We start from the raw sequence: 23,473 nt of genomic DNA on the forward strand, positions 1-23,473 counted from the left end.
CGCAGAGACAAAGCCTAAGCTCCCCTAGAACCTGAGCTGGGGGTGGGGTGTTGAGCCCGAGTGGAGGCGCTCTGCGGGCGCGCAAAGGCGATAGGAGAACGACAGGATCCAGAAGAGAAACTGAGCCTAGAGTGCCGCTTAGGCTGGAGTCCAAGAGGGGGAGAAGTCTCGGACTTCTAGAGTCCAAGAAGGGGAAAGCGCCTCTTCTCGAAAAGCTTCGGTTTCTTCTTGCCCCCTCTCACGACAAGTTGGCGCATATGCCCTGCAGGAGCGGGATCTGTCCCCCTGCTTTGAAAATCCGAGGGTTTCCACGGCTCAGAGCACCATCTCCAACAGCCGCCCGACCCCCTTTCCGTAACTGAGGCCGGGGCGGGGGAGGGGGGGCGCACCCCTCCCTCCCTTCCTTCCGGAGAAGCAGGAGGCTTCGCCTGAAGCCGCTCGAGGTCTCCACTTCTTTCCCAGCCCCCCGGGGGCACGCCTGATCCCCCTGGGCCTCTTCCAAGTCTGGAAGCTCAGGGTAGGGGGGCCGGCAGGAAGAAGCCCCTTAGAGAGGGTGAGTGGGCCCCCACGGCTCTCGGGGAGCCGCCGCTCGTCCTCTGGCCCCGCCTTAGCCCCTAGCCCGCCCGGCCAAGGGAAGGCCAAGGCAGCTCCGCGGGCTCCTTCCCGCGCCCACCCAGCCCTCGGGCGCGGCCCCCGGCGTCGGCTCCCCCCGCCCCTCGCGCCCGCCCCGCGCGCCCTCTGACGCAAACGCGCGCCCCTGCCCTGCGCGGAGGAGAGCTCGCTGGTCGGTTTTAATTGCGGCTCTTCCTTTCATGCACTCGGGCTCAGTCCTCACCCCTGGGGGAAGTGACCCCTCCCCGCCCCCGCCTCCGGCACTGGCCCGGTCCCCGGGTTGCTGAGCTGGCTGCAGATCTCGGGCTCTCTCGCCGCCGCCGCCGCGGGTTCTCCGCTGGGCAGAGCGGCTTGCGGGTCCCTTTTAATCCGCTGACGCTCTCACCCACATCAAACAGGCAGCCATCGATCGCATTACATTAGGGGGATCCCGTTGCAAACGGCGTCCGCAGGTGGGCAGCGGAAGCCGAGCTCACCCGGGCCTGGCTGCAGCCGGGCAAGGCGCGGGCTACGCGCCGACTCCACCGCGGCTCCGGCTTGGCACCCGCCAAGGGGAGTTGTGGGGGTGTTGAGGGGCGGCGGCGCGGATTGCCCAACCTGTGGACCCTCCGCCCGCCCCCCCCTCCAGGCTGGAAGCTCCGCAGCCTGTTCCCGCCGGTGGGGGAGGAGGGTGGCGAATGGGGATGGGGGGGGCAATCAGTTTTGAATATGGACCGAGGCTCTGTGGGGCGCAATCCTCAGCTCCAGGGCGGCGCCGCGGGCCGCGATCCCTGTTCTCCACTCCGCCGCGGGACAGAGGCCGGGGGGAGGGCGGCTCCGGAGCAGGCCCCCCTGCGGAAAGTTCTTCTCGACCCTCCCGGGCTGGCTAGACCGAGGGCACCCCCCCTCCGCCCCCTGGCCTGCGGAACCCGTGCGAGCAATCGCTGCCTCCCGGCCTGTCCGCGTTGCAACAACCACCCCGAGTTCAAAAGAAACGATAATCATCGCGTTACTTGCCTGGTGGGGCAGAGATGGGCCGGCTCTGGCTTCTGGAGCCTAAGACTTCCGGTCCAGGGTCCGAGGGCGGCCGGGCCCGAGAGCCGGGCGTCCTGGCGGGGGGAACCTCGGGTTCCCTGGCGCTTGCTTCGCGCTGCCTCTTGCACTCGCTCCGTCTCTCTCCAAGTTCTCTTTTCCTTCTCCCGGTATCCCTCTCTCTCTGCCTGCTTCCTCTGCCCTCGACTGCCTGCCTTTGTACTCTAGGAACATTTAGAATTCATATGAGAAAACTCATTCTTTTGCTTCCTTCTTTTTTTCTCTTTCCTTCCTTCTTTTTTTTTTTTTTTTTTTTGTTCTTTTAATCGTGTTCTCGTTTCACCTTTTAAATGACCAGGAGACTTCGGCGCGATTATTTGGGGAGACGAGAAAGGGCAAGGAGCCCTCGCCGGCCCCCGTCGCCTCCCCTGCAGCGTACAATGGGGCGGCTGCTTGCAGAGTGCATGGACTGTGTCCCTTCATTATTCGAACTGGAGGGGCTGCGGGGCGGCGGGGGCGGGGGGCAAGATACGGAAAAGCCTTTATTCTGCTCTTCCGCGTCGTCGCTCGTCACTAAGCGGTCGCCGGGTTCCTGACTCTCAGTAGGACTGGAGACCGGGAAGCGCAAAACGCACCCCGAAGGCACAGCGCTTCCCCCAAACCCCCTCCCTGATGACATTTAAAGGGAGAACGAGTATTAAAACACACAAACCCTACCTCCGGCAATAACAGCGTGGTCTTTTTTTTTTACTCCCACCTTCACCTGAGGGCGTGTGGAGGCTCGGGGGTGCTGGAGCTGAGACAAACTTTGACGCTCTCCGGAGTCGAGGGGCGGCGGGCAGGCGCGCAGCTCCGCACCGCCAGGCGGCTGCGGGCGGCGGCTTTGTCACTCGGCGCCGCTGCGCGCCCGCCTGAGCCTGCCTAGGGGAGCGATCGCAGAACGAGGAGGTGGTGGGGTGGGGGGGAAAGATGCGAGTGTGCGATTGGAGAATATGTAACTAATAGAAGTATCATTTTCCCTCAGTACGATCTTTCAAGGAAGAAGGAGGAGGGAAAAAAAAATCCATTGAAAGAATTTTCAAAGTGCTGTGTCTTGGTTTGCAGAAAAGGCACAGGGCTGCGTGTCGGGAGGAGGAGGCGGGGAGGAGGAGGAGACCCGACCGCGCATCTCCGGGACGCGGCTCCCGTCCGCTAGGTGGCAGCCGGAGCCAGCGATTCCTGCAGGCCTCGCGGCGGGACCCGCTCCTCCCGCCTGGGCCTCCTCCGGCGACCAATCGCCTTTGGGAACCGGGGGTCTCTCCCGTCTCTTTCCCTCTCTGTCTGTCTCTCTCTCTGCCCCCTCCCTACTCCCCTCTCTCTCCCCCCCGTCCTTTCTTCCCTCTCTTCCTCCCCACCACCTTCCTCCTCCCCACCTCCCATCCCCATCCGCATCTCTTCTCTCTCACCCCTTTCCCCCTTTTCCTGGGACTCGGACTCGGCCCGCACTGACCGGCCCCCCACCCTGCAGCAATAGAAGAACTTACTACTCTTTTATTAACAATTATTGGAGCGTTCTTTGGAGGTTAGATCAGCCTGAGGATATCAAAAAGGGGAAGGAAAAAAAGGAGGAAAAATCGGGGGGGGGGGAGTTTATTTTAAAAATCACCTTTGGGATGAAGAGGAACCATTGATTCGGACTGATTTGGGGGGCGATTTCTGCGAATTCCAGGAGTGCGTTTTGTCGTAATTGAACCTTTCATTTTAAAACCAAAATATACGTTGGACCGAGGTGGGGGGGGGGGGGTGCGGAAAACAGCAAGTCCCTACTTTGTTTCTTAAAGGACTATAAAATGAGCAGAATCTACTCTAGGGCTGTGCTTGTATGTGAAAAAACAAAACAATACAAACCCAGAATATATTTCAGGACTCGTTAGAACGGTAAGAGTTTTAATTCCCATTTAAAATTTTCCTAACATTTCCAATGATCGTGTTCATGCTCATAAAAGCTAAATTTAAAAACTTTTCAGATGAAAACAAAATAATGCCTGATTCTCTTTTTTACCCATTGGAAGGCATTCTTCCCCTCGCCGTCCCTTCCCCCTCTGGTGTTGGTGTATGTGTGCGTGTGCGTGTGTATGTGTGTGTGTGTGTGACCATAGACGACCCATACTAATCAGGTCTCAGAGTAAATAGCAGCGCAGGGCGATCTCAATGTAAATTGCGCTTGTCAGAAGCACACAACCGGGCCCCCCCCCCCCACTTTCTTTCCTCCTCCCCTCTCCATCCCCGTCAGTAGGTAGCTGAGCGGGAGGGGAAAGAAAAAAAAAAGAAAGAAAGAAAAAGAGGAGGGGGGAGGGGCTCTCCAACCAATGGCGTGCGGGAGGCTTGGCTAACCTTAGCCTCCCATTTTCTCTCCCCCCGATTCAGGGCTCTGACCAGTCAGTCGCCTTTGATTATCAGTTGCCAGCAGCCCTTCTCTTGGCTCCTTGACACGAGCTCCATATAAGGCAGCGATCTCCATAGAAACGTGTCAGTTTCAATAGTAGTGTCAAAGTTCACTATATACAGACATTCGCACAGATCCCCCTTTCGGAAACACTGCTCTGCGAGTCCTCCCGTTTAAACGCATTCAATTTTGGGGTCTCTCTCTCTCTCTCTCTCTTTCTCCTCTCTCTCTCTCTCTCCTCCGCCTCTCTCTCTCTCTCTCAATCTCTCTTTCTCTCTCCTCTCTCCCCTTTCTCTTTTCTTACATATTAGTTGTTCCCCGTATTCTTCTTTCTCTCCTTTTTCTCCCTCCTCCTTGTCTCTTTTACTCCATTCCTGCAGAAGAGTGAGGGCTAAACTTAAAAAAAAAAGAGAGAGAGGAGGAGGAGGCACCCCCTTCGTATTCTTCTTATCGTTATTTTATACATATATGATTTTTTTTTGGAGGGAGGGTGTTGGTTCCCGGCTGAAGAGCACTTATTTAAAATACTAAAAAAAGAACATTTTTGGGCGATCTCCAGGGTTTTTTTAACTAGCTCTGTGTGTTATAGCAGAAGAAGCAGAAGAAGGAGCAAGAAAGAGGAAAAGAAGAGGATTATTTATTCGACCTACTTTGGATGTCTCTCTCGCTTTTTTTTTTTCCCCCGCAATTCTTTTTCTTCTGATTTTGATTTTTTCTGTTCCGCTGTGAATTCGTCGCCGGCGTGAATTATTTCGTGTTTTTCTCCCCCTCCGTCACCTCCCGAAAGAAGAAGGCAGCGAGAGCCCGGCGCCACCGGTACAACAAAAAGAGCAAAGTGTGTGATCCTCCTCGCTGGCTGCCTCCCGCTCTCCAGCGCTGCCTTCCTGAATGGCTGGCTGCGTCCGGCCCTGGACCTGGCCGCCCGACACCAGCGCGCCCTGATCGCCGCCGGCCGCCTCGCCTCGCGCCCGGCTCGGGCTCACCGCGCTCCCCTCAATCCCGAGCCCAGCGAGGGCTCCCGCCGGGACAGCGGCGGCGGCGGCGGCGGCGGCGGCGCGGGCAGCCCCGATCCCCGGCTCGCGCTCCGACTGCGGCCCCGGCTCCAGCTCGGACTCCGGCCCGGGCCCCGGCTCCTCCAGCGGCGCTCGCCGCTGCAGCTGAGACAGCGGCTCCAGAGGCGCCTGCGGCCGCGACCTCCTCCTTCGCCGCCGCCGCCGCCGCCGCCGCCCTCGCCGGCTTCCTCTATGTCTGCTCTGCAGGCGCGCAGCGCGTAGCCCGAGCGGCCGGCCGGCCGGCGGGCGGGCGGGCGCCCGGCGAGGGTGAGCGAGTGTGTGTGCGAGTGTGTGTGCGTGTGTGTGTGTGCGCGGGGGTGCGGGCAAGGCGGAGGGTGAGTGTGTGCGCGCGCCGTGGCCCATGCCCGCCGCCCCCGGCGCTGCGCCCCGCGCCGCTCCCGGCTGCCGCCTGTGCCATTTCTGATTTTGCAACTTGGGGGAAGAAGAAAAAAGCGAGAGAAGGGAGCTTGCTCGCTGGGGGGGGGTGGGGAGGGGGGGAAGGAGAGCGGGCCCCCCCAAGATCGGAGCGCGGGGGGGAGCGGGCGAGGGGAGCAGGGGTGTTGGGGGGGGAGCCTGAGAGCCTGGGGGGGCTGCAAAAAGAGAGAAAGAAAACAGCAGGAACCACAACAAAACGCCAGCAGGGCGGGCGGGCGCGCAGCAGCAGCAGCGGGGCGGCCGAGGCAGTAGCGGCGGCGGCGGCGGCGGCGGCGGCGGCGGAGGCAGCAGCCGGTGCCCAGCTCGGGCTCGGCTCCCGCGACCCCGGGGCGCCGGGCGGGCCCCCCGCCCCCGCCCCCTCCCCCCTTCCCCTTCCCCTTCCCCTCCCAGCGCGCCCGCGCGCCCCGCGGCCCTCGGCGAGCAGCTCGGCTCCCCCCCAGCGCTCCCCGGGCCCAAAGATATGGCAATGGTAGTTAGCAGCTGGCGAGATCCGCAGGACGACGTGGCCGGGGGCAACCCCGGCGGCCCCAACCCCGCAGCGCAGGCGGCCCGCGGCGGCGGCGGCGGCGCCGGCGAGCAGCAGCAGCAGCAGGCGGGCTCGGGCGCGCCGCACACGCCGCAGACCCCGGGCCAGCCCGGAGCACCCGCCACCCCCGGCACGGCAGGGGACAAGGGCCAGGGCCCGCCCGGCTCGGGCCAGAGCCAGCAGCACATCGAGTGCGTGGTGTGCGGGGACAAGTCGAGCGGCAAGCACTACGGCCAATTCACCTGCGAGGGCTGCAAAAGTTTCTTCAAGAGGAGCGTCCGCAGGAACTTAACTTACACATGCCGTGCCAACAGGAACTGTCCCATCGACCAGCACCACCGCAACCAGTGCCAATACTGCCGCCTCAAGAAGTGCCTGAAAGTGGGCATGAGGCGGGAAGGTGAATATTTCTTCCGTGCTTTTTCTCCCGGAGCTTCGCCCGCCTCCCCGGCCCTCTTTCTCTCTCTCTCTCCCTCTCTCGCGGGGGTGGCTGCTGTCTGGGGCTGGGGCTCCTGCGGTCCCGGCCCGTCCCAGCTCCCCCCATCCCCGCTGCCTTCCTCCCCCGGCGTCTCGTCTCCCCCACCCCACCCCCTACCCCCACCCCAGCTCGCTGCCGCTGTCTCCCCCTCCCGGCCTGCGCTCGTCTCCCCAGCTTCTCCACCCCGCCCGCTGCCTGCTCGGGACGGTGCCCCTAGGATCGTGAGCTGTGCTGGAAAATCCCCTCCCTCTGTCTTGGATGTGCTCGGTGTGTGTCTCTTTCCCGCGTGTGCGTGAGGATGCTTGGAGCTGTGCTGGCATGAACTTGGGGGGAGGGCTGCTTATTGCCCCCAGAAAACTCGGTTTCTGTGGTTTTTGTGTTTTTGTTCTTTTTCATTCCCCTTTCCTCTCCACGTCTTCATTGCCCTTTATTTGAGATGGGGGAGGGCTGGAGGAGACTGGAGGATTCTGAACCATAGATCCCTGACTGCATCATCCTTTTGGAAGCTTAGCTTGGAAAAAGAGGAGTGAGATTTATTGCACTTGTAGGTCTAATTAGGAGGGAAGGGGGGCGAGGGGGGGGCTTCTGGCCTGTTCACTGGTTCCCTCTCCTCTCCACCGAGCTGGGGCCGCCTCCTCCAGAGCTGTGGCCTTGTTTTCACCCCTCTACTTTCAAAGGAAAGTTTGTGACTGAACCGTGCTTTCATAGTCGTGTCATTTTTTTTTAAAGCATGATACTCGTTTTATTTCTTCATCAAACTCCACCCTCTGTTTAAATACTGCATACAAATTACAATTTACAACGGCATTTACCGATCCTTCTGATTTGGCTATAATGCATAGACTGCAGCTGGCATGAGCTTCGACATCATTTAATCCCTGTGTTGTATGGCTTTGGTTTCTTTTAACACAACTTTTGATGTTGTATTTAGATATGCTTCATGTTCATGTGGCAAGAAATGCAGCACTTTTCTTATAAATATATCTAGCCATTTACAGTTAAAGTTTATCTCCTGACAATCATTAAAGATGTCTTATAGTCAAATTAGCAAACCAGTCAATTTTGCAGAATGCAGATTACTTCTTCTTGTAATTGACTTTAAAATTATATTTTATATGCCACAAGAAAAGAAATTGAATTTCTTCAGATCTCAAGGAGCAGGCAAATATGACGACTTCATTTCTAGCTCCAGGGAGATTTTATAGGCATCTGAAGAAAAAAAAAAAAAATACTTTGAATTGTACTCTCATTTAATTGAAAAATAACTGCCAAGTTCAAAACTATAATTAGAAAAAAGTATTCTAGCCAGTTATGTTTTAAGAGTTTAAATTGCATTGAGGCTTGCATTAAAATGAGAATCAGTGCAAACTTAAGAAAACAGTGTACAACCTGAATTAAGAAAGCTACGTCTACATGGACATATCTATATTAATTTGTTGTGTGTGGTGGGGGGAGAGTTCAGTAGCCCTAACTTTTCCTAAAGTTGTCTTTGTTTACATGGCAATTTAAAACGCTGGCACTGTTGAAGTAAAACATATACATAAAAAAAAACTTTGGTCAGCTTTAAGAACTCAAAGCATGCTTACGTTCTGCATTCAGATGGTTAATGAATCCAGTGTTTTTGCAGTTGCAAGCTCGTGCATTCACTGGGCAAAAGCTGGCTGCAGGGTGCTGTGGTACCTCACAGGACAGACATTAATTATATTTTCCACTTTTTTCAATAATGTTTGGCTACTGTAAGTTCAACTTCTTTCTTGATTTTTTTTTTTTCAATTTTCTGTTGCTTTTAACAGTGAGAACTTTGTGTGGGGTGGTGGGGAGGAGGGGATAGGGGAGGGGTGCAGGATACTAGTTTGCTATTCCAAAGTTGTAAGTGGTGAGTAGGGTATGTAACTTCTGTCTGTTTTAAGGATAATTCCATAGCATTTTTAGAGAATATGGAAATGTTTTGAACAAAACCTGCTTGCTTGCAAATGAAGAGGCAGCTAGGCATGTGCCTAGAACCACAACCTTTTCTCTGGTTTCGCCTGGTTTTTGTTTTTGTTTTACCCTGATTGGGTTCCTTCTGGAGGGGTGAGTGGGATGTCATTAATCTGCGTGTGACCTGGTGGTGGACGAGGGGTTGGGGTGCACTTTCTCGGTCAGGCTGGGCTGGAGCGGGGAAGCCCTTAACTCAGGCCTAGTTCTGCCTGGGTCTGGGGTGGACAAGAGCGCCCGAGATGGCCGGGCGGACCGAGCCACGGAGCTGGAGGGCTTCACCCCCACGCCGTCTTCCTCCGGGTGTGGGCCGGGAGTGAAGGCCAGCGCCAAGGAAGATGCTCGGCGCTGGTGGCCGCGGAGACCAGCCTCCGCATTGTGTCGGTGCGCTGCGGGGCGGCCCGGGCTGTTCGCAAGCCCCCTGGATGCACATTGCCTCTTTTCTCTCTTTCTTTTTGTCAGCGGTTCAGCGAGGAAGAATGCCTCCCACTCAACCCAATCCAGGCCAGTACGCACTCACCAACGGGGACCCCCTCAACGGCCACTGCTACCTGTCCGGCTACATCTCGCTGCTGCTGCGCGCGGAGCCCTACCCCACGTCGCGTTACGGCAGCCAGTGCATGCAGCCCAACAACATCATGGGCATCGAGAACATCTGCGAGCTGGCCGCGCGCCTGCTCTTCAGCGCCGTCGAGTGGGCCCGCAACATCCCCTTCTTCCCGGATCTGCAGATCACCGACCAGGTGTCCCTGCTCCGCCTGACCTGGAGCGAGCTGTTCGTGCTCAACGCAGCCCAGTGCTCCATGCCGCTGCACGTGGCGCCGCTGCTGGCCGCCGCGGGCCTGCACGCCTCGCCCATGTCCGCCGACCGCGTCGTGGCCTTCATGGACCACATCCGCATCTTCCAGGAGCAGGTGGAGAAGCTCAAGGCGCTGCACGTCGACTCGGCCGAGTACAGCTGCCTCAAAGCCATCGTGCTGTTCACGTCAGGTGAGGCTGCGGCCGCTGGGAGGGCCAGGCCGGCGCCGGGAGCGCCCGCCCGCCGGCCCCGCTCCGCGCCGCGGCTCCCGGGGCGGCCCGGGACCTCGTCGGTCCGCGGGAGGCCGGGCCGAGCCCGGAGCCTGCGGTGCCCGCGCGAGGGAAGCGGCCGGTAGCGCCGCTGCCATCTTGGGAGCGCGGCGGTGCGGGAGGCGAGGCGGTGCGGCTGCCGGCCGCTCGGTGGCCCGGCCCGGCCCGGTCCGGCGGCCTGGAGCCCCGCGCGGGGCGGCGGCGGTGGCGGCGGGTGCGTGTCTGGCCGGGTCGGAGTTGGGGCGGGGGTGGGGGTGGGTGACGGGGAGGCGGTGCCGTGGATCCGTCTGGCTGCGCGAGTGTGTGCGGTGTGCATGTGTGTGCGATGTGTGTGCGCGCGTGTGTGCCTGAGCTCGGCGTTTCTGGGGGAGGAGAGGAAAGGAAGGGAACGTGGGAACGTGGCTTTCTCCTCTGCGTGGCACGCTCCCTGGCTGAGTTTCCCGACACAGTGAGACACACACACACGGAGAGGTGGCAAGAGAAGAATCCGCGCAAATAAATCATAAATAATCCCGCTTTATGGCTGCCTGATTTTCCCTTATCGGAAACCATTCATGTTTGCAGTTGCTGAGGTTATTGAGGGTCGTAAAAAATGGATTCGATCTAAACAAGAAAGATAAAAAACAAAAGCAATGCCGGAGAACCCGCAAGTATGCGAGGATTCCCGCCCGGAGATAAATCTCATAGCCCATGCGAAGCGCACGAACGTTGGAAATTTAACAGAGTGCCTTAAAAATATCAAATTAAATGTAGGCAGTGGTAACATGCATGTTAACAATTTCTCTTATGATAGATGGTTCAAATTAAGTTCCAGGAAAGTGCATTAGCGTAGCCTTTGAAGGCTCTCGTCTGAGCCTCTGAGAACACTGCCCCCCTTTTATTATTGTAACCTGCAAGAGGGAAACATATAAACACCCAGGACAGCAGGTAATGGGGGGAAATATAAACAAAGCCAGAAAGGACGCTGGTGGGGAACAGAGCTGCTCAGACTGGGTCTCCGGCCTTGCCCACTGTGAGTAGAGTTAGCTGCCGTTTTTACCACCATTATTGGCGCTATTGTTTTTAATTCCTCCATTCAGAGAACAAATAAACCATCCTAATAAATCTATCCTAGAGCCAGGACCTCCAAAGGCCAAATTAAAACCATTCTTGAGCAGGGATGGCAAAACCCCTCTCCCAAGGCCTTGCTGAACAGTAAGCAGTGGTATAATCTATCAATATTTCCTGGCTTTCATGCGTGAAGAATCGTATTTACATTGTATTAAAATGACTCTTAAATTTGCACAATATTGTAATGTGGCAAATGTAGTATTAATATCGATCTGAACAGCAGATAATTTATTTAGACAAGAGCATCTCATTTGTATGCAGGGTGGCCTGAGCCGTGGACTTGGACTGCCCCCCTTTTACTTTCAGTGCAAATGCAGGTCTGCTAGTGGGAGAGGGAGTTATTCTTTGCAAGAGGATAAAGTGAGAACCTTAAAACAAATGGAAGATTTATTGAATTGCCTCCTCGGTGTTTGAATGCGTTTTATCTTAATAAGTCTTCTTGATGGAAACGTGTTTTTCAAAAGTGACAAAGAGCCTGGGAAGTAGCGACCCGGCTGCTTTAGTTCTGGCAGGCCTAGGGCCTGGCTGGCTCTCCACTACCCAGCTCTTTAGCCAAATTAATCAGGAAGCAAGCCAGTGTCGGGGAAGCTGGGGTTTTAAAATCTCACCCAGTGAGGTGTCTTGAAGCAGAAATGTGACTTGGAGCTGGACAGAGGTCTTCTCAAGCAAAGTCTCCCTCCCTTTTCCTTGTCCCCTCCTAAGGTTCTTTGAACCCCCTTGACTTTTCTGATCTCCTGCCCTTTCCCAGAGAGAGGCGAGGACCGTGCAGGCTGCAGGGAAGATTGTGGAATTATTCATGCTTTTCTTTCAACTTTCCATCCTAAAATGTCCCTGTGAAAAGTCTTCCTTTTTTTAAAAAAAGTTTTCCCAAAGACATTTCTTAAACCAAGTCTTCAAGGTGCAGGGGAGGCCGAGAAGTGAACAATGACATTATTTTGTTGGGAAAATTGCAAGAAGACTATCTGAAAATGGAAATAGAGCTGTCAGTAGTAATTCACCCCCCCTCCTCCATATAACACATTTCCACTTTTGACTAAACTTGTTTTGATTGCTAGCCAGAAGGGAATTCATGGGAAGCCTTCTCAAAGTCATCCAACTTTTAAGCAAACTTTGAATGATGGAAAAGACAGTTTTAGACATATTGTCCAACGAGGTTTGCTCCGGCTAAGTATTTGAAGCTGGCACGGGGGTTCCCTGTGGTGGTTTTCACATTTGGCCTCCGGATGGTATGTTTAATCCTTAATATTCTGGACGGCATCCAAGGACTAGGTCATGACCTGAACTTACTTAAAAAAAAAATTCATTAATTCATACACCTAAATATTCTCTCAAATAAATGAGACTTTCCCTGAAAGGAGCCATCTAGTTAACATAAATACAATAAATCCATTTTCAGCACAATAATAACTTTGATTTCTAGTTATGGCAGCTGATTACATCTATATTTCCTGAACACTAAACTCTTCTGAATGCACAACATGAAATACATTCTCTGCACTACAAAGGCTAAGCCGGGAAGGCCTGAACGGTAATGGTTATTTATTTACATAATTTCTTTTCCATACACTGTAGAGGAAATATCGAGGGTTCCTACATTGACACTCCCATATAAAAAGCAAGACATGGATTTTGCACATTCTGCCTCCTTTTCTTATCTGGGGTATAACTCATGGAGTATAAATATATACTGGATCTCACCCCCTGCTCACCTAGTTTTGCTGCCTCAACCACCTACTTGGTCTGAGAGCTCACACTGTCACTCCACAGTTGGAATCCTGTGGCAAAAATATATGGAGTAGGAATGAATATCTAGAGTGCAAAGCCAGACCCAGTCTAGGGCTTCTGCCCTGGAGGAGGCCACAGTGCTGGCCGGCTGGCACTTTGCAGCAGGGGCCCAGCTACAGGCATCCTACCTTCAAAGCAGGAAAGAACTCTGACAAGGAGGCCAACACAGGGCCCAGGCATGCCTTTCCAGCTCCCTGGGAGTTGCCTAGCTGGGGGACAGGTAGTGACCTTGCACGCTTGGGGCCCTAAGTGTAAACATCAGATACATATTTTACAGATCCAAAGAGATGCCATGTGGGCTTTTAAAAAAAAAAAAATCTGCTGGGGTGCCAGTGAGTCCCTTGCATGCTGCATTCTCTAAGGCTGAGTGGGATCCTGTGCCATAAGGGGCAGATAAAGCCTGTAAAGCAAGATATATGTAAATATGAGTCTGCCCAGGGGTCATAGAGCAGGATCAGGTTAGCCTGCAGAGCTAAGGGCAGACCTCAGGGTCCCGTCTCCAAGCACTGAAGCACCAAAGTGCTCCTGCCCCCAGCCTGCTAGCCATAAAATCTCCCTGACTTCCCAAGTCAGGCTAGTGTGGATGCACCCGAATGGCTGGCTAGAGTCATTAGACATCTGAAAGGAACCCAATCTGGATCTGGGGTCAAAGGAGACCTGCCTCAGAAGTTCTTGAATTATCACTAGTTTTATTTGTATTTTTGCTCAAGGCCATAGCCTTGTAGATGAAGGTGTTAGAATGCTTTGTAAGTCCCAGTTCTTGAAATAGAGACATAAAGCTCAAGAAACTCAGCAGACACAGGTTCCGCTTTGAATCATTCTCTGTGTCTTCTTTGGGTTACACTTGCCCATTCACAATTAGACAGAGTCCTTTGGGGGGGGGCATCGCCATGCATTTCTTCCCAGATCTATCTATATATTAGCAAACTCCGCCTTTGATCTCTAGTCAACCTCCTGACTGGCTAAGGGCTCCTCTGTGATCTTCCTGTTTTTTTTAAATATTTATTATTAATACAGGAAACAACATGGGTGTTTGAACTAGGAGAAGAAGCCTTCGCTTCCTCTGATTCCACCTTCCCCTCCACTGGCTTGCCTCTGATTAGTTGATACAGTATAAGCTGCTGTCTCAAAATATTTTTAGTAGACCAAGAAGAGCCGCTGGTTGACATGAGATTAAACACACAGGTTTTCAGACGTTTCCTTGCATATAAGTGCATTTTTCTCTCTTAGTCCTGTGACAGGAAGCCTGTTTCCCCAAATCCTCCTTCAACCCCCACTGCCCAATTCTCAAGCAGCAGCAGCAGCAGCTGCCCCCAGCCCAGCTTTGTGTCTGATCGCTGAAGTTGTCTCCTTTCTGCAGCCTAAAGTAACTAAGCCATATTCCTTCTGATTATTATACAGCTTACAGAGATGTGACCAGTTTTCAATTACTTGATCTAAGGCACCGATAGAAGTGTTCACCCTCACTAAGGATTTGCTGCAGACTTCTTGCTTGCATAGATAGTGGATCGCAAATCCTATCTTGCTAAAGCCTGGACTTGATCTGATTGCAGGCACTGCCAGCCTACGATTCCTTACCTCCTCCAATGCGTCTGATCACTACACAATCTAGGTTCTCCTGCTTGGGGTCGTTTGGGTTTGAGAGAGGGACTCCCAAGAAGTGTTTTAGAGCCGCCTCCAGGCTGCATATTTCTTCAGGGCTCCTGGACACCCCAAAAATCCGGGGCAAAGGGGGCAGAAGTCCTTCCTTTAATGAGCACAGCGGAAAAGATGCTCCCCTGCAGGCGGAGGCCAGGTTGCTCCGTATAGCAAACATGGCTCCAGCATCGTACATTATTTAACCCAAAGGTGAAAGAGGAAACACAAAGGAACTAGAGAGAGTGTGTCTGCAAGTGTGCGCTCCTCTCTTTGGCTCCCCTAGGCATGGTGGGGGTTTGATTTATATTTTTATTGGTCTTGGGGGCTGGGGGAAGGAAATAGGGAAGAAGGAGTAGGGAGCCACGGGGAGGATTTTTCTTTTTCCTCCAATTTGTTTTTTCCCCCTTTGCTTCTTATTAAAAAAAAAAAAAAAAAATGGAATGGCGTGTTGTTTGTGACCTTGCTGGTGGCTGACCTAACCGTGTGCCCCCTCCCCTGGTCTCTCCTTGCTGTGGCCGCGCGGGCAGATGCCTGTGGCCTGTCGGATGCGGCCCACATCGAAAGCCTCCAAGAGAAGTCGCAGTGCGCGCTGGAGGAATATGTGAGGAGCCAGTACCCTAACCAGCCCAGCCGCTTCGGCAAACTGCTGCTGCGGCTGCCCTCGCTGCGCACCGTGTCGTCCTCGGTCATCGAGCAACTCTTCTTCGTCCGTTTGGTAGGTAAAACCCCCATCGAAACTCTCATCCGCGACATGTTACTATCCGGGAGCAGCTTCAACTGGCCTTACATGTCCATCCAGTGCTCCTAGACCTTGGGCGCTTCCCACCTGCCCCCAGCCCCTAGAGACTCACAGCACCGGCGGGGGGCCGTGGACTCCAAAGCCGCGGAGACACCAGGCGGCCGATGCTGGGTGCGGCAGGACCGGGAAGGCGGGGAGGAGGGCCGGGGGGCGACAGGAGCCGCCCACCGCGCAGACAGGCAAACCGAAGCTGCAAACCTGGAGGAAAAAAAAAGAGAGAGAGACTCTTTTTAGTATCAGATCCGGGAATACGTTGGAAAGAAAAGAAAACAGACCCTTGTGTCTGGTGAGAAAAAGAAAACCAATTTGGGAAGAGAGGACCATGAAAATTTTAATAAAACAGAAGGAGACTAAAGGACCTTCCAGGATTTATTGTGGACGGATGTGGATATATTCTGTACAGAAAACAACACCCATGAAAGTGGACCGAATCCTATGTAGAAACACACACACAGACACACACACCACACACACACAGACATTGTTATTCATTTTGTAAAATACTAGTCTTTATTTTCATTTTTTTGTAAAATTTAAACATCGTATGCACATAAAAAAAGAAACAAGAATTAGGGGAAAATAACATTTTCCAAATAATTATAAAAAAAAAATTGTCCTGTGTCTATGTATCTATATCTGTTTTGTATTTTTTTCTGGTTCCAAACCAGATTTCCTGTGATTCTATACTAATAATTTTTGATATAACCCTTTGCTTCTTATAATGAGTGCGATATATGTTGTCGAGGCTGTTCTTCAAGAATTAAAATCGAAGTGAAAATTTAAACAAAAAATAAAAAGAATTTAGCAAAACCCACGTGTCTTGTTGCTTGACAGATGTCATCAGTGCAAGAGAACCCTCCAATTAATTTCCACTCCAATTATTATTAGAATGGCGGGGAGAGGGGGGCAACTTTAAGGTCCATTACCAAGTTGGCTAGATATATTTCCTAAAACCAAGGAGCTGCTTTGGGATTGTAAGTGTGGAAGCCCAGGCTCTGCGCAGGACAGAGTGGGCAGGGAGATCACCCTTCTGTGCGGATGCGGACAGCAGCCACGGTGGCCTTGTAGGTGGTGGGCAGCCAGCACCCAGCTGGCTGGGAGGCTGGGACGGCCCTGGTCCCCGTAGGGTCAAGTCTCTGTGCCGCCAGCTTCAGCCTCTGCAGGTGGGAACATGCCAGGTTGGAGAGGCATGGAGCCCTGGACATAGGGGTTTCAGGACAGAAAGATGCCTCTGCGCTTGGCTGTGACTAGAGGCTCAGCCTCTTCCTAGCTCTTCTCTAGAGAGAACTGGGGTCTCAGCTGTGAGCCCTGGCTTTGCTCCCCCTATGGTTTGCTAAAGAGCTGGCTATGCTTTGCCCTTCACTCCAGACCCTGTGACAGGGGTTCCCTGGAGGGCCCTCCAAGCTCCATTGGACATCTGGAAGGGCCCCCCTGTGGCACTTAGACTTGTGGACCTGGAACCTGGGGGTCTGGGAGCTGGACTGGAGCTGCTGATTTTTTTTGAGAAGCTTCATTGGAGTCCTAGTGGACTTTTCAGGGCAGAAACCTCCTCCTGAGGCCTCTCCTTGGGGGGTGCAAGGGAGGGTGCCCTCTGTAGCCGCTTTCAGAGCATGAATGTTTTATAGGATCTGAGTTGGCGCTGCAAGAACACACATAGCCAAGGGAGCTTTTTCTTAATGTATTAATAAAGCCAGGTCTTTTAGAATAACACCTCTTTGCTTCTCCCCTCACCTTCTCCCCCAGCCCCAAACAGCCATGGATGAGGCCAAAGCTATACTTTTAGAAGTCAGTGGCAAAGTTTGCTCTCAGTTTGCTGTCTAGAAGTCTCCAGGTGGCTCCAGTCCACCTAAAGTTTTAATATTCCGGGCGCGGTGCAGCCTGGCACCACTTTCTATGAAGAAGCCCCTGCAGGTCTGCCTGGGGACAGGCCTGAGCCCTAGGACAGCTAGAATGATGAGGTGTGTGGGGTGTAGAAAGCCCCCTTCAGGCCACTGGGTCCCTCCTGCCTTCCTGCAGGTCCCACCCAGCTCTGGGCCTCATCCTTTGCACCACACCCAGGGACAATGTTTTGGGGGCCTACGCTGAATTGTTTGCAGGTTGGGCACCCAAGGCAGGAGGGGTGTGGGAAGAACTCATATTCAACCGCAGACCACCTCCCAGGAAGTCTCACTGGGCCTTCCTGGGGGCAATGCTGGGGGTGGGGGAGGGGAGCTGAGCCATCTCCAAGCTCTCACCCATCTTCCCTGCCTTTCTTGAAATGAGATGTAAATATATTCATTACAGTGTGATCCCTCTGATGAAAACAGATAAACATTTTCCTAGGTCAGAAACATATTTTTCAATTAATTTCTATATGAGGGTACAAGGCACCCAGTGTGGGACTGGTCGGGGAAACCAAGGTCCGGGTGTAGGAAGCACTTGTTCCAGGGGGTCTGGGGCTGACCCCCGGACTTGGCTAACTTGGCTCTTGCTGGACAGAGCCAGGAACATTGCCTACAGCTGGGGGGATCCCAGTGACCTTTCTAAATAAGACTGGGCCTAAACTGGGCAGGGGTGGGTGGGCAGAGGACCAGCACAGCATAGGAAGGAGACCTGGCCTTCCCGGGGTCTCACAGAGTCCCTCACAGGCTTGGTCTAGGAACCTGGAGGGAGGTAGAAGAGATGCTCTGCTCTGTTCTCAGGCAGCCCTGCCTGGAGGGGCTGCAGGTAGGGGGTTTCTATCTGCCGTCTCCTGGGTGGCTGAGGTGGTCCCTGCCTGCATTAGACACACGGAGACAGTCATCCTAAGAGGTCTCTGTATCTCAACCAGAAACATGGAGCCTCCTGGGGACTCCGCGGCCCTGTGGGCGCCTCCCGCAGAGCCGGACAGAGGGTGCGATGTCCGCCCGTCGAGGCTTTCATCTCTCAGGGCGCGCGCAGTCCAGCCGCAGGAATCTGCTCGCACTAAGGAAGGTTTAGAAACTGAGACGGAGGCATCTAAGCCACCGGTTGAGGCTTCCGACGACCAGGAAGCCTTGTCTCTGCTCCCAGCCATCTAAACGCTCCTTGGCCCAGCTGACCAGTGGCCGGTGGGGGGTGGGGGTTTCGGGGAGCTGTTAGGGGATGCACGGGGAGGGGGGAGGTAAGGGCCGGTTGCCCCACGGAGGAGCAGCCCAGGAAAGGCCGGGGTGGCCGTGCTCCGGATCCTGGACGTCCTCAGACCCTGGGAGCCACTGGGCAGAAGGCCGCCTGGACTGGAGGCGTCTTTGCCTTGGGTGGTCGCCTGGAGGCCCCTCAGCAGCCAGCCGCGTTGGAGCAAAAGGCGCCAGGAGGAGCCCTGGGCCCCGGGTGTGAGGCCCGCGGGCAGGTGTAGGCCACACCGGCCGCTGGGGGTGCATGGGGAGCGGAGCTGGTCTCACTGAGGGGTGGGGGGGGGGTGGTGGTGTGTAGAACCAACAGTCCCCACCCCCCCCCCCCCACCCCGACCCAGGGCCTGAGGAAAGCCATCTTAACAGGTGGAGAGTGGCCCACACAAGGTGACTTCCCTCTGGAAATTACCTGTGACATCTAAAAGTCAAGCGTTCCCTTTTCTAACCCAAACACTTGCTGGGTGATTGAGAATCTGAGGGGCCTTTGAAGTCGATTTAAACTACTTTAGCCACCCAGCTTTGCTGAAAACATAAAAAAAAAAAACTGTCTTGGGGCTGGCTCTCCTCCAGGAATCTCTAGGGCCCCGGGGCTGCGGCCCTCAGCCGCCGTGGAAGGATAAGGACGGGCCCAAGGGAGTTAAAATCTGACCTTTGCCCCCGACACGCACAACTCAACCTGCGACCAGGCCTGGCCGAAAGCCCTGGGGTGGGGGATGGGGCCCCCCAGGACCACCTAGGGCTTCTGGAACTCTGCCCCTCGGGGGGGGTTCAGGGTCACGGGTCTCTGGCGGCTGCAAAGGGCATCGGTCCGCTCCTGGAAGCCCCGCGGGCCAACTCTGCGCCAGGAGCGCCGGGGATCTGCAGTCCCCCCGCACCCAAGGCTACCTGAGCTAGTCTGCTTGAAACAGGCAAAAGTTGATTTTTATTTATTTATTTTTTGAATCCTCCTCTCCACCTCCGCTGGTAAGCAGTCCTTCTACCTCCTACAGTGGCAGCATCACCTCGTAAGCTCCTCGATGTCTCAGAACACATCACCTGAACGTCTCCGCAGTAGGAAACCACGAAGGAGCGTTGGGGAGGGGATTGCGGGAAAACCCAAGTGGAGAACTAATAAAACTCTTGTTAGAGGGCCTGCTCGGGATCCGTGGCGTCACTGGGCCTTTTGCTCGGAAAGCCAAAGAGTTGTATTCCTAAATGAGTTAAAGACCCATTTACCTCTGTCGTGTTCTATTCATCAAGCCCTAAGTTGAGAGTTCCTAACATGAAACTATTTGTTTGCTTACACAACCAGCTGGGCGCAATTTCACGTCTGAGATATCTATCTGAAAGCGCCCCTCATTTATTATCTCTCCTTGTCAGCGAATCCATTTTCCAGCTCCCCCTCCCCCCTTGAACTTTATTTATTTATTTAGGGGGTGGGGGGGGCACTCCTCTGCCTGGGAGGACCTGGGTCTGGAAGGCTCCCAGGGGACTGGCCGCTCCTACCCGGTGTCTGCGTGGACCAGGGGCGCGGAAGGCTCGTCCGCCGCCACCGCTGACCCCGGCGGCCGGCGGGTGGGCCCTCCCGGAGACGACAGAGCTGCCTTTCTGCCTGGATGTCCTCCCCGCTGGCTCGTCCCAGAGTCAGCCACAACCACCTGTGCGAGGCAGGGGTGGGCGGAGGCCGGCCCGGGGAGTTCACGAGCCTCTCTCCCGGAGTGGGGGGCCCGAGATACGAGATACGATCCGGATTTGAGAGATGCTTTACTCAAAGCCTCACCTAGTCCCGTGGGGCCAATTTCTTCTCCGGGGGCCCCGGAGCGCGGAGTGAGTAACCAAGATGTAAATAGTTGTGTGATGGGCTGGGGGAGGAGGTGCGGGGTGGGGTGGGGGTGGGGGACGCAGCACATTTATTGTGTGTGCTGAGGGACGAAGGCTGCACGTGGTTTCAATTTTGAAGCACAAAGAAATAACAGGCAATGCAGAAAATAGGTTTATGAATGTAATTGAGAGGAAAGAAAACAATTAACACAGTGCAAGGTTGCACACTCGGTTGGCTACCCCTCGCCTTCTCCTCTACCCCAATTTTGAGCAATCCGGGATCATGGGAATAGAGTGGATCCAGGCAGTTGGAGCCAGCTGACAAGGCAACCCCTGAAGGAGATCACAGTGATGGGTGGATAATGTGTCTATCCATCTCCTAGTCGGCTGAGGCCTCCTCCAACCAAGCTCAGAGAAAGAGATCAAATCCCCAAGCCCAAGGTATAAAAGAGCCCCAGTAGTGAAGGTGGAAAGGAGAAAGGGGTGTCTGTAACAGAGAGGAGGGAGGAAGAGGGAGAGATAGCCAGGGATTTCGACAGACCAGGCTGGTCTCCGCAAGCTATCCTATTGTGTTGATTTAGGAAGACATTTGCTGTATATAACGTTTAAGGCTGATAATATCATTGCACAGCCAGATAAATAAAGCGTTGGCCCAACAGTGGGGTCAGCGATCGATCTCTAGGCTCAGAGGAAAAAGGAGAGAGACAGGGTCGTGCACGAGCCTCTGTGTGCTTGTCAGTCGGCATGCATGAGCCTGAGTGTGTGTGAGCGTGAGGGTGTGCGAGAGAGAACCGAGTCTTCAGCTGGCCAAGAGGCTCATTAGCATTCCTAACCCATGGACCTGCGCTGACAACTAACAGAGATATCCCGCTCACCACCAGGCCTCCTCTCCTTTTGTCTTCAGATCTGGAGGAGAAAAAGATTTCTCCGTGGAAGCTGGAGCCTGAACTTATATTTGGTTGTTGGAGATTCTGGGTATTAAAGAAAAGAAAAGATCCTAGGATCTCGCCTGATCTTTTACTCTGCTTTTAGAAACTTTAATCCCCAAGAAGGAAAGTTTTTTGCTATAATAGTCTTGTTGAAACTCCAAGCTTAAATGAGACAGAAAATCCTCTGAAAAATATTTTGCCTTTTCTCCTTGTTGACATGCAGAGAGGTGGATGTTTATATGTTTGGCTCACAGACACATGTAAATCTGGTACTTGTAGTTAAAAGATTTCTAGACTATAGCAACCAGGGGTTGTTTGAGCTTTTTGTTTCCCTTCTTTCTTCAGCTTGCTTTTGTGGGTTTTTTTTGTTATGATGAAATTCATTTTATTTTCTATAATAAATACCCTGCTTATTACTTTATCGCTCTTCATAGTTTAAATGAACTTCTTTCAAGATTAAATAAGATCTAGTTTTTGTACTATCAGAAATAAGCAATTTTAGAGGTCTCTGCTATTTTAAGAAACATTTAAAAATAATATTCATTCAAGCAATTTTAATCACCTTACACCTATTTGGGAGAAAGTGTGTTTTCACCATATTTCACAGGGATAAATATGTATCTGCTTTGCTTTCCTAGATCCTCTGCCTTGAACCACCATCAAAGGAGGCAGATAGTGTACAAATTATCCCATGTTGACAGATGTTTGTCACTTAGTAACTTCTTTCCAAGTTTTTTTCCCCTCCCCTAAGCCTTCTTTCCAGCTTGCTTTGTTGTTTTAAAATATGCATGTCTCTCACTGGAATGCCAGTCACGAGTGCAAACTTTGTGTCCAACCTCCCACATGAAATGATCCTTTTAGAGGGAACTCGATATGTCTCAATCTGCACTTCACTCAAAGCCTCTGAGTACCCGCCACTCACTCACTGGTCCTGGCTCTAAAGTAACTCAGCAGAAGCGAGTTTCCTACTAAAAAATCCCCTCGAATATCTCCCAGGGAAGAAATATAGCTCCTATAATTAAAGGAGGCAACGGCCAGAGGGGAAATGCAGCCGGCAGCCAAAAAAAAAGTAAGAGTTTTATTTATTTGCTGATTGAACTTGTGTTGTCATGACCAGCGGGTTTATCCACACTTGAACTCCTGGAGGTGTGTGCACAAGAGGGAGAGGTGGAGAGGAAGGGGAAGATGACATAGAATAGGAAGAATGGAGTGAAGAGGACAACTGGGGGAAAGGAAAAAATGATCTGTGGGACAATGTAGGGAAATTTCTTTGCACAGGCTTTGAGTAAAAACGTGTAGTGAGAAAATTGGGGGGGGGGGTGCCTCAGAGGAGATGAAGGGGTAATTATGGTAAATTCTTGAAAGCAGGGTATCATCAGGAAAAGGAGGACTCTCACTCTTTTCCCTAGAAAAGTAATGTGATAGCAGGAAAATTATTAGCTGTGCTGTGTGTGGCGGTTTCGGTATGTGGGGGGTGGAATTATGAAGAGAGGAACCAGAGAAGAGGGAAGAAGTTCCAGGACTCCAAACAGAAGTGTCAGGGAACCAGAAGCCCTCCACCCTCCTTGGCAAAAGTTTGCCTAGGAGGTGTGGATGTGAAAGCTACTCTAGAAGACATCATCTTTGCATCTCCTTTTTTTAATTGGTTTCATCAATTGGCGCTCATTCTGGCCTCAGACCCGCTTCCAGGATGATTCAGCCCCTGAGATGAAGAACACCTCCCAATCTCTTGGACCACCCCCCACAAGCTCCAAATCAGAAGGAGTACTCAGCCTGAGCAGCTCATTTCTATTAAAAAGGCAAAACTTGAGCACTGATGAAAAACAGATGATTTTTTTTCCCTCCCTCTCTCTCTGAAACAGTTACTCTCTTCTACTGATGTGAAGTGACGTCAGCAAGGCCTGTCCTATCCCCTTGGAGAGAAGGGAGTGAGGAGGAGGAGATGGAAGGAGGGAGCTGGGAGAAAGAGCTAAAGAAAAAGAGAAAAAGCAAACCGGAGGAACAGAGGACCGCATGGGAATGAGTCTTCTACACTCGGGGGCCCCAGTTCCACCAACAGTGGGCAAAACAATGCTTGCGAAGTCGGGGGTTGGTAGAACACCTTTCTCTCCTCTCCCGCGATCTACATATTCTAACATATGGAAAGCTTACAGGCCCCGAGCACTTATAGAAGCCGATAATGCATTAGCTCTCAGCAATATTTACAGCACCACTTTTAATACACACCAGATGGTTCGCGACTGTGCCGCCCCAGCCAGCTCACTCCTCGATTTTACTCGGCGGCACTTTGTTGCAATTACGCTCCATGCTGAGACCAATTTTATTGGCGACCTATTTTTCATATTTTGTAGCATTTTATGTTAAAAAAAAAAAAAAAAAAAAAAACTCCTCTCTGGCCTTTTTGTAAAGGGCAGCGCGCAGGAAGGGAGAGCTTAGGAGGACGGCGGGACTGTCTAGGTGGATATTAATATTTATCATGATGTTCCATACCTCGGGTTTAAGTGAGTCAACCGGATAGACATAAGTACTCCGGTCATTATGTTTGTTCACTCACCCCCTGTTTGTCAGACCCCCACGGACTGTCTACACGGCGCGCTTGCCTCCGAGTCAATACATCCGACCATAAATATTGTATTCCATTAATTATCACGCCACTGGCTGATCCCGGGCGCCGGCGTCCTCGAGCGACGCAGGGCAAAT

The 23,473-nt window shown here is 53.2% G+C and overlaps 1 protein-coding gene and 1 long non-coding RNA gene across 4 annotated transcripts; both read left to right on the forward strand.

The window, feature by feature from the left end:
* The first annotated feature begins 838 nt into the window (after positions 1–838).
* Positions 839–15,512, forward strand: NR2F1 (nuclear receptor subfamily 2 group F member 1). Of its 2 annotated transcripts, none has more exons than XM_055564783.1 (3): positions 839–1,064; positions 8,979–9,506; positions 14,645–15,512. In XM_055564783.1, the coding sequence occupies exons 2-3, from the start codon at positions 8,996–8,998 to the stop codon at positions 14,923–14,925; spliced, it is 792 nt and encodes a 263-aa protein (XP_055420758.1). In that variant the 5' UTR covers positions 839–1,064; positions 8,979–8,995; the 3' UTR covers positions 14,926–15,512. The 2 variants fall into 2 exon arrangements, with proteins under 2 accessions (XP_055420758.1, XP_055420751.1); XM_055564776.1 differs by lacking the exon at positions 839–1,064 and adding an exon at positions 5,845–6,461.
* A 3,410-nt stretch (positions 15,513–18,922) lies between these two features.
* On the forward strand, positions 18,923–23,473 carry LOC129639647 (uncharacterized). 2 transcript variants are annotated; one of them, XR_008708529.1, is made up of 2 exons: positions 18,923–19,850; positions 20,749–23,473. It is a non-coding gene; the product is annotated as an uncharacterized LOC129639647 (long non-coding RNA). The 2 variants fall into 2 exon arrangements; XR_008708530.1 differs by lacking the exon at positions 18,923–19,850 and adding an exon at positions 19,975–20,285.

Source organism: Bubalus kerabau, chromosome 1, assembly GCF_029407905.1.
Source record: "Bubalus kerabau isolate K-KA32 ecotype Philippines breed swamp buffalo chromosome 1, PCC_UOA_SB_1v2, whole genome shotgun sequence".
In the NCBI taxonomy this organism is placed as follows: Eukaryota; Metazoa; Chordata; class Mammalia; order Artiodactyla; family Bovidae; genus Bubalus; species Bubalus kerabau.